Source organism: Saccoglossus kowalevskii, chromosome 16 (genome assembly GCF_978046115.1).
Source record: "Saccoglossus kowalevskii chromosome 16, keSacKowa6.1, whole genome shotgun sequence".
Classification (NCBI taxonomy): domain Eukaryota; kingdom Metazoa; phylum Hemichordata; class Enteropneusta; family Harrimaniidae; genus Saccoglossus; species Saccoglossus kowalevskii.
The window spans coordinates 18,598,335-18,615,551 of NC_140656.1; the positions used below are offsets into that span (position 1 = coordinate 18,598,335).

The 17,217-nt window shown below is 38.4% G+C and overlaps 1 protein-coding gene across 5 annotated transcripts in view; it reads right to left on the reverse strand.

Annotated features, from left to right (window-relative positions):
* Positions 1-361: 361 nt before the first annotated feature.
* The window catches only part of LOC100371390 (uncharacterized), a 31,202-nt gene continuing 14,346 nt past the window's right edge, over positions 362-17,217 (reverse strand). For 2 of the 5 annotated variants that reach the window (XM_085491162.1, XM_006825563.3), the window contains exons 8-20: positions 16,481-16,809; positions 15,717-15,970; positions 15,104-15,409; positions 14,666-14,712; positions 12,775-12,965; positions 11,122-11,197; positions 8,918-9,155; positions 8,138-8,364; positions 7,121-7,229; positions 6,117-6,797; positions 5,679-5,753; positions 2,062-2,135; positions 362-1,204 (exon numbers count right to left, since the gene is read on the reverse strand). In XM_085491162.1, coding sequence (XP_085347288.1) covers positions 2,083-2,135; positions 5,679-5,753; positions 6,117-6,797; positions 7,121-7,229; positions 8,138-8,364; positions 8,918-9,155; positions 11,122-11,197; positions 12,775-12,965; positions 14,666-14,712; positions 15,104-15,409; positions 15,717-15,970; positions 16,481-16,809 — 2,586 coding nt within the window. In that variant the 3' untranslated portion in view covers positions 362-1,204; positions 2,062-2,082. The remainder of the gene's footprint in view (positions 1,205-2,061; positions 2,136-5,678; positions 5,754-6,116; positions 6,798-7,120; positions 7,230-8,137; positions 8,365-8,917; positions 9,156-11,121; positions 11,198-12,774; positions 12,966-14,665; positions 14,713-15,103; positions 15,410-15,716; positions 15,971-16,480; positions 16,810-17,217) is intronic. The other 3 variants (XM_085491164.1, XM_085491163.1, XM_085491165.1) reach the window with 3 other exon arrangements.

The following is a 17,217-nucleotide window of genomic DNA, read 5'->3' on the forward strand; positions in this document are numbered from 1 at the left end:
TATTTTGGACAACCTCTTACAAATTGATATCTGATAAAACACACTCGAAAGAATGTTGATCAGTTTTTCGCTTGAGTTATGCAAATGTCAACCTTTTCCCCCATGATGCAATGCGCAAAACACAGAGGAAACCTTCCAAAGACTTGTGCATTTTGTAATCGAGGTACTGAGAATTGATATAACAATATGTGAATCAATTGCTTTTCATGAATCCCAAACATGAAATCAATAATATTACAGAAACTCGTGGGGGGGGGGGGGGGTGTTCGTATGACCTATACACCAGTCATGCCAGGCAGCGTTTTAAGGTGATATAATCTATGAAGTAACACACAAAGATGACTCATACACTCAACGTCCGTAAAATTAAATGTTTGTCCTTTTGTTTTATTCCGCATACTACTAATGAGCACTTCAGGCAGTTCACACTATATGCCTGATTTTGTTTTCCCCCACACACAAAAAAAAAAAAAAGACACGAGGCATGATATTCGGCTTTTCATGACTTCATCTGGTGGCATGTCTGCAGACAAATCAGAATCATTCCCAAGATTTCAGAGTTTATAATTACTTATGCAGAATTACAAATCTTGGGAAAGAAGACCTTGTCGCAGTTAAATCCCAATGACGAAGAGGACGCGGAGATGGACAACTCTCCAATAAAAAGACAGCAAGAACCAGCGTGCCTGGTTTTCAGCCATTGCTGACGTCAGTGGCAATGCACGGCAGAGAAATTACACGAAAGTATCAGCAGACTTCCAAATGATTTTTTTGTTTGCACATGATCCGATAGACAGGGCGCTTCCTACTATTTATTCATCCATGATGCGGTGAAAGCTTCGTCTATTTTCTGTAGCACTGCACACAACAAAAATTGTTTTACTTGAATGCATTTTTACATTCCTGCGCAATGTTTTTTTTTTAACTTGACTTGATAAATACGTCGGCCCTTTCATTGTGCTCTCTCCAATATCTTTGCTGCAACAACGTTAAAAGCTTCACATGGCGAGTCTATTTCCGTTACTATGGAGACAATCTAATGAAACCTAATTCTACTTCTACACCAAGCACCTACAGTTGAAGCAGAAAACCAGCGAAATCAGGGTTCAAATCATAATTTTAAATATATTTTAGAAGATTTTTTTTTTGTCAGTCTTGAATTTGTCTGTCATAATCTTCATGTGAACTTCATTCTTTTTTCCTCCTAGGAAAAAAGAGATATGTTAAGGTCAATAACAACATCCAGGCTAGAATAAATGTGGCATTACACTCATTATAAATTTCTTATTACCAAACAGCATACTATTATCAGCTGTGTGTCAAGAAATAAAATACTTACTGGACAGTTCCAATAATGTACATGATGCTTACCCTATAACCACATGATCTCCTGTGATTATGTTAATGCTACTTTCATTCAACCAATCAAATTTACAATCAATAACTGACCATGGTGAGATATTACTAGCGTATTACCTAGGCATAGTTGATGGCATTTTCATTCAACCAATCAAATTCACAGTCAATAACTGACCATGGTGATATATTACTAGCATCACACCAAGGCATAGTTGATGGCACTTTCATTCAACCAATCAAATTTACAGTCAATAACTGACCATGGTGAGATATTACTAGCATCATACCTAGGCATAGTTGATGACACTTTCATTCAATCAATCAAATTTACAGTCAATAACTGACCATGGTGAGATATTACTAGCATCATACCTAGGCATAGTTGATGACACTTTCATTCAATCAATCAAATTTACAGTCAATAACTGACCATGGTGAGACTATACTAGCATCACACCTAGGCATAGTTGATGGCACATTCATTCAACCAATCAAATTTACAGTCAATAATTGACCATGGTGAGATATTACTAGCATCACACCTAGGCATAGTTGATGGCACTTTCATTCAACCAATCAAATTTACAGTCAATAACTGACCATGGTGAGATATCACTAGCATCATTTCTAGGCACAGTTAATGCCATTTTCAAGCAACCAAGCAAACTTATTATCTAGCAAAGTACAGAGATAAACACTCACCTTTCATGCTCTATCATTTTTCTAATTGCCCTGCTGATAGGTTGGATGCACTTGTTGCTGGTGAGTGGGAGGACCTGCGAATCAAGACAATGCATACGGTTAATAAAAACAAAGCAAGCTGAAAAACAAAAAAAAGGGTCCAGAGTTTTGACCAAACAGGTTGGAGAGAGTGACTGCTACTTAAGAAAGTAACATGGTTTCTGAGCAATCCCTGATCAGTAAGGAGTATTAGCAGATTGTATCCATCCAGACCTAACAAGACGTTTAGCAAGTGAGGCAGATCTATCTATCTGTATCAAACAGATTCAGCAACACGCCTTAAGTGATCCTGGAAATTTCCCTAATACACACAGACCATGGATGAAACAATTAATTTTAAACAATTGTCACGATTTGAGAATATGATGGTAATTGTCAAGACAAAATTTCGCAAAAGTTACTGACATTCCATGTCATAGAAAATGTCATTACTACAAAATCCAGGATCGTCACAGACTTCTGAACATTTGTCTCTTTCAAAGTGGTTTACAGTATTGTCTTACACGATTAAAGAATAACAACAGGTGCAAACCATAGTGGGCAGATTCACGAGTTACATTTATAATTCTATGGATGAGTGATTCAGATATTGTTTGTAAAGTGGTTGTTTTTAAAACCCATGTTTTTTATTATGCAATGTACAAAATGTAGTGTGTTTCAGTATAGCTGAGTCGACCATCTGATAGTGTTGCACTGGTATATCTAAGCATGGAGGTAAAAGACAGAAGGGGTTACCCTTTCTTTCTAGTCGAGTTAATCCTCTTATCTTTTCTGTTTAAATGTCCTTTGATACCCATGATCATTTCAGACTCTTAACGTTCACTGTCCTCATAACCATGGATGGGTCTTTTTTTTTTCTCGGTTGCTATGCAGTGTTTTACTGGCACAATGCATCTAGAAAGAATGCCAATGTTATTCAGGTTTGAATTTTCAAAATCAGCCGATCTATCAGTACCATAAGATATGTTGTTTTTCCGTAGGTTATTTCAACTGCTGTATTCGCAAAGTTACACCAAATTGGCCCACTTATGTTGTAGTTTAAATTGAAGCCTACTTTACGATCTTTGCAATGGTGACAAACTATGTTCTTCTGGAGTACTCCGGAAACTTGGAACTGTTTTCAATTTTTATTTTTTTTTAATTTTGAGTTAATTCGCCTTATCTGTAGATAAGTTGCTGTTTGCTGCTAGATCAACAAGCAAACATAATTACTGAGTAAAGGGCAGAAATAATCATGGAACCTTTGAACTTAAATCAGTTTTAACAACTCCCGTCTTTTACCTCCATGATCTAAAAATGGTTGGCCAATAAATGAATATGTAAATAAATTAATATAATGTTTGGGGGTTGCCATTGATTAACAGATAACACCACAGTGATGATTGATATCAAGGAGCTACGAAATCGCATGTTAATAAGGTGTTATCTATACTAATATATATCAACATTTAGCTGTTCTAGGATACAGCTAGCACGAGTACAATAGAACAATAGCTGTGGAAATCATAGACAATACAGAAAGGGGTGCAGAAATCAAGCACGGCCGTAATGATTTTCAGCCTGATGGTGTCATTCAAGCATAGTGGTCTCTCTCATGCTGTCGTTATCCTGGAGAGAACACTCAAGGTTATTATGAGAGAACACCGCAAAGTATGCAGTGGCTTCGACCTCCGCCAGAAATTGAACAGTAGCCTCTCGCTATGTCATCTTTGTACATACACTTCATGTCCCCAAGATAACATCATAATATACCAAGATTCAACACTGGGATGAACCAAATAGAGTGTAGTAACAAGCTGCACAGTCATGAAGAACCATGAATGCAGTAATACTAAAAACATAATACATGTACATGGAAGGATGTGTCTGTGTGACATTATTTTAATACACAAGAACGAAAGCAGTGACGTAAAATCCAGTGAAGGTAATAAGTGTTGCCCAGTTTTTCGTGTACCATGGCTTTGACCATCTTGGATTCAGAAATTTGTTGGGAAAACAAGTAACTATAGAAACCGATGAAAATTACAAACAATGGTCAAGTTTATTCAGCACTATGTATACCAATTTCCAATACGTGTCTGGTCGTATACAAAAACTGAGCAGCCAATGAAATCCATTCCAAGACAACAATGTAGTAATAAAGTGTGTTATTAGTGGAAACAAGCATCAACCACCAAAGCGACCTTATCAACGTGCAATGATCAATGCAGTAAGTTAACACAATATTGAGTGAGAGAGTGAAGTGGATAACATTTTGCGAAATTTAGTGAAATTCTCTTCTTGTACTTGTACAGAATTCGATAACAGTAGGTAGATTGTTCAGCCATTAAAAACATTTAGCTGTTTAATTTTTTAGAGAAGCCTCAACGTAGAGAATTACATTATTGTCGGTTTAAAATAGTTTTAGCAATGGCTGCTAATACAACAATGTTTTTCCTAGCCAATGACAAACTTCTTTAGACACTAAACATCTATAGAGAATGACAGCACTTATGTCAAATCACCAATAGAATTTAAGACGCAAACAGCCGCCAAGATATTTTGAGCGAGAGACTCACAAGTTCTAGACCCTCAAATAGCGTTTAGTCTCTCTTGTCCACTTTGCAGTGAAACCTGATTAAACTGAAAACCAAGACTGAGAACACTATTAGAAACGAGTTTGGCTTACTCTTATCGGCACATTGCTCCGAACAACAAAACAGCAAAGTTGTCGACTGGCTTGCTTTATGAGTCCCAAGATTGTTATATCATTAGAAAAGGTTAGTTCTCACCACTTTTATGAGGGTGTGTCGTTCGGCTAAATGCGCTAATTTATGAGCATTATGACACGCAGAAAAGTGATCTCCAAGTGATCATAGCATACCAGTCAGCAACTGAGCTGGCAATGGCACTGTTTTGTCGTTCAAAATAATATGGCTGTGACAGTAAGGGTTTTCCATAACAAACAAGTTCAATGGAGACTGGAAATAGGGTGAACAGGTTCCTGGTTCCAAGTGTGTCAGACAGGTCTCACTGAATTTACATATGTTCATTGCAAATAAAACAAAACTTTTGACTAATACAAGGGAAGGGGTCAAATTGATGAATACAAAATTCACTACCAGGGATTGCCATTTCTTTTCAGCAAATCCCAATAAGAACTGACAATTCATTTACCCTGAATTGGAGCTTGTCTTGCCCATGTACTATGAAATTGGGCCCTACTGTCTACTATTTGGGGAGTCTGGGAAGTGGAATTTGAAGTTTGACACTCGCCAGGTTGCTCATGTGCTTTAAAGATCATAAGATACAAGCTAGAAAGTCCCATAGTAATCAAATCAAGATATAGCAACATAGAAAAGGTGTGTGTGTTGTAGCAAATACAGGCAATAAAATCACCATCACTCCTTCATACCAAGCAAACCCAAAGATTAGTAGAAGTTAGAATAACATGAAAAAGAATTTACTAAATGTATCTCCAAGCTACTACCCAAGATTAGACGACAACTACAGTCTACGTGTGATAACAGCAAGACAAAAAATGGTGAATCTATGGTTAAAATGAGCTCAAAGTGAAATTCATCGGGTTTTTTTTTCACCTGGAGAATTCATTCGTTGTGGTGCAGCACTGTAATAAGCATTGCTTTCCGTTAGCACCATAACCTTACCATCGACTGGAAAAATAGAATAAACAGAAAAAAAATACATATGTACCAATCACTTGACTGTATTGGCTTGCAGTGTTACGTTTCCATGATCACCCAAATGCTAAATTTTACGTATCGACATATTGGTGAACAATGCATGAACAAGAGAAGAAAGTGAGAGAGAGGGATGGGGATTGGCAGTAGCTGACATTTGAACTTGACACGACTAATTGACAAGTAAATATCATGCTGACCTCTAGTAAGGAGATAAAATCAATTGGACCAAACTTAACAACGTTAATTGGTCAAATGTCCATGAATTTGTTGCCAGCACAGAGAAAACCAGGTATTATTATTTTCAAAATACATCAATGAAAAATAAAAACTCACCTTGCAAGTAAGGAGCAGACATGGCAGCTGGAGCGTTAGATACTACAACACCTGCAGTGCCACCAGCATGAGCGGCAGCAGTTGCAGCAGCCTGTGACCCGTGAGGGTGGGGGGCCTGGGGAATCACCATCACCGGCTGTTGCTGCTGCATGGGAGGAGGCTGCTGGTGCGTGTGAGGGTAAGGATGTGGGTGAACCGGAGTGACAGTAGTGATGTGAGGGTTGGGGGGATGAGACACTACAGGAACCTGTTGCATTTGGTGAGGTTGTGCTTGTGCTTGTGAGAGTGTCGGCTGGGGTTGTGCGTGCATGCCTTGCGGGGACTGAGCCAAAGGCTGTGGGGGCATCTGGTGCGGGTTCTGGTAGATGATCTGATGAGAGGGCTGTTGGGGTATATGCGTGTTCTGAGTCGGTGGCTGTCCTGAATGGGGTACTTGGTGGACTGGGCTCGGTGCTTGATGCACGTGTTGCTGCTGCTGCAGCTGTTGTTGTCCAGCCATCTGGGTCTGCTGCTGCGTCTGACCTTGTTGCTGACCCTGTAAGGGAGGGGTGTGAGGCTGCTGAACATGGCCGTGATGCATGTGTGGCTGTGGCTGAGGGTGCTGCTGTTGATGGGCTTGGTGCTGATGCTGTGCTTGGGGATGTGGCATGGGCTGAGGTATCGTCGGGCCTTGAGGAGACACTGGAAAAAATGACAGTAGTAAATAGAAGGGCACACTGGAAATACAACAAGGTAATACGAGTCAATAACAAGAAATTTCAGAAATGACGTTGAATTCTCGTGAAAATAGGAACAGTTTTATTTGAATGTTTGTTCAATTCTATGATTAAAGTATTCCATCAGAGTAACAATATATATGCAAATGCCACTAAAAAGATGTCCATCAGTTCAATATATCATTATAATATTTGTCTATTATATTCAAGGAAAATTTATCATGAAACAAAAGCTGAGTCACCTTCCCAGGGCACTATCGACCCAGAACAAATATTGGTTCAACTTACTCAATACGTGGGTTGCTGATGCCTGTACATCTTGTGGCGACATTTGATAGGTATGCTGAGCTTGAGGATGAGGAGAACTCTGCAAGGCACCCTGTATTCTGTACATAGGCTAGAAATGCAAATGAGCAGCAATTCATTAGGTATTTACAAGGAGTGTCACTGCGCATAATTTGTTGAACAAACCCCCCCTTGAGAATTTATGTTTAATGTTTAAATAACCTTTTCACCACCAATTCCCTCTTTTCATCACAAATTTACAAAATAGTCATGTTTATAGTGCGCACTTTCCTTCAGAAGATTAGGACAAAAATAGCCAAATGTTTTAAGTAACAATACATGAATGTCACAGTCCCCATTATTTAATTATAAAATACTCATGTTAAAATAATACATTGAACAACTGCAAACAATTGAATTAATATGTACTTTTCATTGACTCGGGTCCAAAATTGCAGAGTAGACAAGTGCAAACAAACTACGTCTCATACATGCTCAAGAAACTGCATTCATAAATCTGAGTAAACCTTGATGTACCTTTAATAACAACTTGCCTTCTTTGTTAATTCAGGTCTTTGTAATATTACCAGGACCTGGGTTTGTTTCATTATCACCACTATAATTCCCATCAAAATGTAGCCCCGACACCCCTCAATATTTTCCACTGAGATTGGTAATGGTACAAACCATCTGTCACTGATTCAGATCAAGGTCATGACATCACTAAAAACCTGAGCATTAAAATCTAAGCTAATTATTTATTCTGAGCATGCTCAGTTGCTTTGTCAGTGCTGTAGGGAGAGGTAGTTTTGGATGAAAATGTTGAAAAAGACCTGCGCCTGAACTGGGACTATAAACTTAAAATTTACTCAAAATTTGTCTGTTGGCTTCAAAATTAAGATTCATTTCAAGAAATGTTGAAGAATATAAGAAAAGAATGCACACAAATTGGGGCATGAAAGTCTGGTGTTAAAAAAGGTTTAGATAGAAAGATAAAACTGAGAGAAAAAAACAAGTTACCTTTTGAGGGTACTGCGTCATATGTTGATAGTGGACTGGTTGTTGCATAACATGCTGTCCCATCATCGCTTGGGTGTGTTGCGTGGGATAATGCACAAACTGGGCCTGGGAATAGTGCATGGGTGCCATTATAGGCTGTCCAGCCGCTGCAGATGCTGGCATAATGTGCCCACTTTGACTAATGTCCACATGAGGTGGCTGTGGGCGCTGTTGTGGCATCATGGGAGCTGGCGAAAGTAAAAAACAATGAATCAGTTATTTGTGAGTCCGATAATTGCCGAGTTTGCTTCTGATTAGAGTGTGATTTATACAAACGCAACTTGACATGGTAAAGTCATTTTTATAAATTTTGGTCTTGGTTTGGTTTTGGTTCATGTAATTGTGTTTTGATGAAAATGTTGCTTTCTGACAACAAATGTTTTTGTAATCATCGATATTTAATTTGTATTTTGTAATAATTTTGTATTTTAAAACATTTACTGTTTTTTTAAAACTATTTTTTTAGAAGTGTTTATGGGAGCTATATCTAAAATTGAACAGTTAATATTTAAAATATTTCTATTAATTTCTATATTTTACAATTATTCATTTACAAAACTAACTGCAGCAAGAGTGATACAAGTGTTCCAGAGTTTTCAGAATTTATCAGATCAGCAAAGTGGAAAAGGGGTTAGCACAGAGTACATCATGATTTATCTTGTATGTGAAATACAATAAAATGATTTTGGTTTCAGAGACAGTGAGACACTTTATCTCAAATACTGATAGTAAAAATCTCACCTCTTTTTTGAGGGTAGGCAGCTTTTTGTGGCACCTGAGGCACTCCACCTGACCCAATCATGTGTTGCATCTGAGTGTGCGGTGAAGCCACGACATATGAACCCTGTATGTTGGAAATCACAGGCTGTCCAGTGTAAGACATCGAATGTGGAACTTGCATGACAGCCTGGGGTGGCATTATAACAGGACTGGGCTGCTGTTGTCTCGGAGGAGTTGGTGTCTTCGGCACACTAGCCTTCTATCGAAAAGCACACATTATATACAAAAGTTAAAAAAACCTCATCCCCCAAAACACAAACAAATTTACAAAGTTACAGATTACAAGCCATCATGGAAGAATTTCACTCATTTGTTATCTAACATACTAGTACCGTATTACCCCGGGCACGCGCCCAGGGGCCTGAACATACAAAATCGGGAAAAATTGGGGGTGGGCGCTTACCCGAGGACCACCCCAAAAAAGATTTAAAAAAGTTGTTTTTGTGATCGTATGATAAGGTCAAATAAAGGAATGCTTTCGTACACTTTGTACACGTACTTATTTCTTGATTTATGCGAGGTTTCAATAAACGTGAGCACTCTGTCAAGAACTGTGGGAACACTAAGGTCGACACAGGGTTGAATTTCAAGAATAAAACTTGTTTTATGTCAGCGAATGAAGTTGTATTACTCACTGAAATTGGCTACAAAGTATGGTAAGTATTGTAATCAATGCACGGTTACTTTTTTAGTAACCGTGATCAGTGCAAGTCGAAACGGCCGGGAAAAACTACCGCTTAATCCAAGATGGCGATGACCTCATTAGCATAATTTATTGATACATTGCATCATAATTACTGAAGAATAGCAGACAGGGTTATGAAACAAATAAACCTTTTATTACTGATGTGAAATGTTTACAAACTATTATGAATACATAAACATATCCAAATGGCGATACATAAAAAACAGACTGAAAATAAACTCTGGTCGACGTCATTAACATGATTTATTCACGAACCCACACACATGACAAAATTCTGATGCAACAAGTTCACCCACCGTCGGCATGTCTCATTATGGTTATCGTAATGGACTTGAGGTCGGCAAAATGTTTTTTCTTCAACGACAGAAAAATAATCCACATGACCGTAATGCCATAGTTGTGATGAAGGATGGAAAAAAAGTAGCAAGTTTACGACGTGATGTCTCAAAAGTGCTAGCTCCCGTTCAGTCAGCTGGCATTGGTGTCGCTGGGTGTATATGATGGAGGGAAGTTGTGCAACCAAATTTGCCGAGTTCGCAGTATTTCCCCGATAAAAAAAAAACTAAGGCAAAAACTCACGGTTTTTCAGCATTTTTGTAATAAAGACATTATTTTCTATCAATAATCCGCCCAAAATAGGAACATTTCTACTAATTCTTGTGTTTTTTGACGTTTTTCGAAAAACCTGCGATTAGGCTGCGAAAGTAGAACATTCCGAAGGGGGTGAAAGGGAAGAGCATCACGAGGCGATGGACGCAGGGCTCTTTAGCAACGACCGCAAACGTATCGTGTCCAGCCATTGGTTGGCCACATAGAGGTCAAAATACACGTTCTATTTTTACGCGTTAAGTTTGGCTCTTCCGTTTCACCCCCTCTGGAATGTGCTCCTGTTATGGATTCACAGTCAGCGAAGTGCTACGTTTTGAAACCAAAGCTAAGTGCTTCAAACCACTCACCAAAGTATGGATTATTGAAATATTGGATTCATCGTGAATGAAGAGAAAGCAGAACGTATGCGCCACATGCTGCGTGGTTCATCTTACGCTGTTAAGTTCCATTGAGTTTTTACGTAAAAACACAAACAAAACGGCCCTTTTCAGGGCCACCACACACTCCAAAAAGAGAACTGCCGTGACAAACACACTATTTAAATAAATCAAACGCGTTCGTTTTTGACAAATAAAACTTTATTGTTGACCCCGTTCTTGGCTAAAGAATCACCCTGGGCGTTTAACCGAGGATGTCCCCAACATGTAACTTTTGTGAAAACAAGGGTAGGGCGCTTGCCCGGGGAGGGGCGCGTGCCCGGGGTAATACGGTACATGAATGATGGGGGGATGGTCTTTGCGACATGTCTAATACAGTGTGTGTTAGGACACCCTCTAGTGGCAGTCATTAGAATCAAGTGAGTAATGTCTTAATAGCAGCCAAAACGTGAAAGCAGCGAAAGAATACTTACAGGGGCAAACGGCTTTGCTTGTGGATTAAACTTGAACTCTTTAGCATTTGGATTAAGGGTAGACTTCTTAGGGGGGCTGTAATGAAAAAATAAATAAATTCTTAATCCGTGTCAAGAAAAACAAAGAAAAAGTGAATTTATTCACTTTATTGATTAACAATCAGTGTTCTCCCCAGGCCTTTCAAGGACTGCGGGCCCGCGTCGCTTAGACAAACAGCCGCGTCGCTTTTGTTTCGCCCGCGATCCTTGAAATCCTGCCCGCGATGCTTATTCACGTTGTATTGTTTACAAGTGTCAGCCTCGTCTAGCACATCTTTAAAACAATAACATGTATTGATCGAAAGGTAATCCCGCCTTTGTACATAGTTAGCCTTACAAAAACAGTGATAAAAACGGAAGTCTACAAGAAGTTACCAAGTCTATCAAGGGTGCGGAGCTGGCAAACCCAAAATACTAGGGTAGTAATAATTTGCCAATTGCGTCGGGATGGTCTATCCCGAGTTGCTGCACTGCGATTAATTGCGTTTTTACTACTTCATCGCCAGTGACACTAATTACCAAGAATTAAAAAAACAAGTGAAATTAAGTCGCATCGGAAAAAAAAAGCTGTAAATAAATCGAAGTAAAAATTATTCAACTGCAGACGAGACGGACGAGGAAAAAACGAACCCTGACCTCTAGAAATACCTCATTCATAGTGCGTCATTACCGAGGAACGCCACCCTAAGGCGACGTAACGCATGTAGTGACATCACAACCGATGCATGCTGGGTTACAACGGAGATTTTGATTGAGGTAACAAAAATGGCGGCGCAGAGTGCATGTTTTTCCGCGATGTTTAAAAACAACATCAATGAATCGTTTTAATTAAGCAAAAATTCTAAGTTTGTGTATTTTTAAACAAAAACGTCAGGGACCGATGATCGCAACAGCAGCGTTCAACGCAATGCCGTCAGCTGACAATGTTACGGTGATCGTAGCGTTACACAAATAATAGATAGATCAATGAAAAATCGCTGACTTTAGTTTTGAAATGCCGTTATAGAAAAAAAAATGTCATTATTGATTTATTAATTTCTTTATACAGATTTAGCAAATTTAACAAACAAATGACAGTAACATTGGCACTAAAACTGACTACTTGTACACAAAATAATGATGAACCAGTTACCTCCACGGATAAACAATATATTTACTGACTGGCTATAAGTATTTCCATTTCTTTCCTGTTCTATTTCAAACTGTATTTGACTTGATGCACACATAAAACACAATGAATGTAAATGATAAAAAATATATGAGATATGTATCTCTTCTTTATTTCAGTTATAATGTTTGTTGGGGAAACTAATTATTATGCAAACAAAATTATGCAAATAAGATGTATTGTTATGTAAATTAGCCGCGATGCTTGGCTTAGAGTCTGGGGAGAACACTGACAATTAATGTATTTTGAAGTAACGTGCACTGGTGATCATAATTAAAAGGCAATTTACAGTGGATACATCAATCAGATTAGAAATATACCAATCTAAAATTAGTCTTATTATCAATTTCAAAATACTGACCTAACAAACCGATGCAGAGCTAATACGGTATATACAACACTGGCCCTTCCATGATAAACTTACGATTGTTTGAAATTAGACTTACTCATCAGGTTTTTGATTTTCGTCAGGATTACTAGTTGGTGTTGGGGTAGTACTCGTACAAGTCTCCTTTGTCGTAGTTGCAGTCGTCTCTGTGGCAACAGTAGTTGGGCTACTTGTATCAGGAGTGGGCTTGCATTCTGGATTGTCTTTTGCAGCATCTCTTTCTACCTCTCTACCTTTCTCACCTTGTAACTGGAGCAAAAAGAGAAAAATTAACTTTTTAATCAAAGACGGAGAGACAAGATTTACACCTATCAAATGTACTATCGTACTTCCCAGAGTATAAGCCTAGGCCTGAACATGTAAAATTAGGGGGTGGGCTTATACTCGAGGTCCACCTTAAACAAAATATTTTTTGGTGGGTTTAAAATGGTGACCATCTTCCCAACCTCGAAAAATTATCCAAACTACATTTTTTTGTTCACAGCGCCGGTCTCTGAGAAATATTACATCTTTTTGAGAAACAAATACGAGTAGTCATGATTTCCACGACAATTTTTACAATGAAGAAACAAACATGTTCATAAAAATACACACATTTTATTACAATACGGTTTACATACCGTCTGAATTTACAGTGCAAAAATGGGTAGGATCTGTGGGAAAACGGTCGAAGGCAAGATCTTTATCATTATCTTCGTTGTACAAACTCTCGATACAAAGCTATTTCCGTAATGGTGTTTCTCATCATGATTTGACCTGAACAACTTCATTCGACCTAACAGGTCACGTCTTTCAGTCGAAGTAATTTTTTCAACGCAATGCGGAAGTGAATTACAGCGATGTTAAAATTCGATCTGTTAACACTGATTTCGATAAAAAAAGCGATATATTTCTTAAAAGCTGTTGATTCACAATTTTCGAAAGGTAAACTGAGGGTGGGGGAAGTACTTAAACCTTTCACGGCCGTCAACAAGTCATGTCAAAGAATAGTTTGCTCGACTACTACTCAAAAAAAATATTGATTATTTCAGTATTGAAACATCGGAGTTCATCCTGAGTAAATAACAGAATAGAAAAGGTGCTGACTATGTTCCATACGTTCGCCATGCACTATGAAATTAAAGAGTTTTCTCGTAAAAGCTGCAACCAAACTACTGTACCAATCATGATTTTTATGCAATGAAATACACTTATTACATGCATATTATAATAAATGTCGTCGACGTCCAGTAAAAACACCCTGGGCCTATACTCGGGGATGCCTCAACTCGTAAAATGTCTAAAAACAGAGGGGTGGGCTTATACTCGGGGGAAGTGCGGTACTGTCAATTTTCACTTAGAATTCATTTCGCTATTTTCACTGAAGAAATGAATCAGTGGAAATGAAATCATTTCAAAATTACCATACATTTTGTTATTATACAGGTAGATTTTATTGATTGCCCATATTAATTGCAATATTAGGCTAGTTTCCATACCAACCACTTTCAAAATCAATTTTTTACTATTGGTGTTGCAATATAATGCTCTGCATATTTTTTAAGCCCATGGGAAAACTTGAAACGTGACAAATTCCTCACAAACAAGTGGTTTTTGAAATATGAAAACTGCAGATAAAAATAATATTTTTTTGCGCTTACAAGTCGGCGTGCGCGAGAATTACGCTGAAATAAAATTATATTTTTATTTTATTTTTGGCTTCTGTTCATTCGGCGGGTTCACGAAACAAGGGATAATAAAAGTCTGGCCTAATAAATCTGATCTTTTAGATAATAGGCATAATAAACATAGTGTAAAATTCACTTCTAAGGGGCACTTACATGTATTTGCATATTTTTAGTCAAAATCCAGTTACTATATTTAGGAATGTGAAATGGAGATGTTAATGAACATAGTTTTGGAATAAATAACTAATGTCTGTTTTGTTAACCAATAAATTTCAAACTTACTATAAATTGTGAACTAAATTTCTTCAAATCTTCAAGACCATTACGAGCTGGAAAACAACGCATACATGTGACGATTAGTTACTATCATATTCATAGACATCATGGATTTATCAAATAGCATCCAAGTATACAGGCATTCATAAAAAACACTACCAGTTTGTATTATGCTCAGAAAACATTTCACTGACTTCTGTTAGCTTAAACTTTGTTCACATCGGGGCCATTGCTGTTTGACAAAATTATGTTTCATTTGGTGATTAGCCACCACAATTAGCGGCCCAATATTTCATGAACAGCTGTGTGCGAAGTAACCTTAAATTAACGGAACTGCTAAATTCCTAATTTTCGGTTCACAAACAGAAATTTGCATACTGTGATGTATTTTATGGGGTTGGAAACAAGCCTGTTCCCATTAATTCCATAAGCTAACAGACTTACATTTTGGCTTACCATGAGCAGTTGGTTTCTTTTCAACTGGGCTAACTACAGAACTATTACTATCTTGTTGTGGCGGGGATGTCAACGGCAGTTGCTGAGGTTGGTCAGGATTTGGTGTAGAGGCAGCTACAGTTGGACTGTTACTAATACTACTACTATTGTTGGCGACATTTTGTGCGGGCTGACTGGGAGGTTTTGGATCGGGTGGCGCTCCTCTAACAACATCACTAAGTTTTCTCCTGTCTTGGTATGCTGATGGCGGTGCGGGTGCACCAACTTCAGGTGGTTTTCTGTCACCCCTTTCAACTGTAGGAGAAAAGCAAGTTTACACAATTATTACACAATTAGTGAAGGGATATTTATTTAAAAGGGGCCCGAATAATTATGATTACAAAACAGACACTGTGATTGAGTATTTTGCACTGAGAACAGAAACAACACACAAGACAGGCCAAGTGTCAACCACAGAAGTCAAACCTACAACTATCAGGTCACCATATAAGCTCACATGTTTTAGTCTCAAAACGATCAGCATAAGAAAACTTACAAATAAGGTACTTACAAATAAATGAAGATGACAGATTTTCAAGTCAGAGTAGAGAAATACACTTACCTCCACCGTTAAGATTAGTATGTACATTTTCTTTAACAGAATGAGATTCTCTGGGTGCAGACGGTTGCCTCACACCTGGCTGCATTGGTCGTCTTGGTGTATATGAGCTACGAGGATCATGAGGAGATCCGTGAGAACCCCCACGAGGAGGACCGTGAGATGAGCCATACCCTGCCACACGAACGTCTTGTGGGGAGGTTGACACACGAGGACTGTGCGCCATATCACGATTTCGCATTTGTGGTGGAACATACCTAGAAACGAAGCGTACACTATGTTATAAATGAATATAAATGTCAGGAGATGCAATTGATATCTCCTAACACAAGATTGCACATGGAATCTGCTTAGCCTCCATATACAATTTTGCAGTGGAAAACAAATTTTAAGGTGAGTTGGGGGGACTCATTTTGGATGAGAAGACAGGCGCTTGAGTAATCTTGTTACACTAAGTGAACTAAAACACGGTAATCAATTTTTCCACAACAGGATTTTAGTATGAACAATTTGTAATTCGGTCTTGACCACAATTTGAACCCCTTCTTGTCGCAAGCAGTCTCTTGATTTTACTTTGTCCAAATAAAACATAAATCAGAACATATTTCGAGAACACCGTGACAACTCATTTTGGTTCATGACTCATGTTACTAAACATGTGAAAATGATTCTGCAGATAATACATATTTAGATGAATTCAGAGAATTACAAAACGTGTCTCAATAAAGCCTGGGATACCAGATGTTCTTAAACTATCTAAATCTCACCTTTGGCCTCCAGGACCACCACCTCCTCCGTGCATTGGTGGAGTATTACTCCGATTATTCATGCTGTCAAATCCAGGTCGTTGTACAGCACTGTATTTATCCTCTTCCGTGCCGTCTTCTACCTCTTTTTGAAGCCTCTGCTTGTACGACGGACTAGATTCTATTTCATTGGCTAGTTTCTGAGCAGACTCCTCCCTGTCTTTGTATTCCTTTGTGTCTTTCTTCTCCAGCCTTGTGGTGTACTGTCCCATATCCTCGTCAAATGTGCTAGTGACGTTAAACTTCTCAGCATTAGTGCGTAACATATCATTGACGTCCCAGCCGTTGGACTGCGATCAAAATCAAATTGAAAAAAAAAATGATACCAGTGCACAAATGATGAATGAGTTTTGCAGGTGTATATAAAGACTAATAATTAACCTTGGCCTAGTTCAGCATTGTCATTGTCAACAGGTACCCATCCATGTAAAGCTAGTCTACCATCTGTGTCGATTAATCCATTGTTGGATTAAGACCAACTGAACAGTGTCTGGTTAGAACACTGGTACATCAAAAATGATATACCATAGTAGCAACAACCCTATCCCACCCACCCCAACTGCACAATGATTACATTTAAGAGAGCAAACGCAAACAAACAAACACACACGCACGCACGCACGCACGCACGCACACACGCAGCTGTAAAAATATTATCTCTTCCAACTGATGAGCAAAACTCTTGTGCGACCATAGCC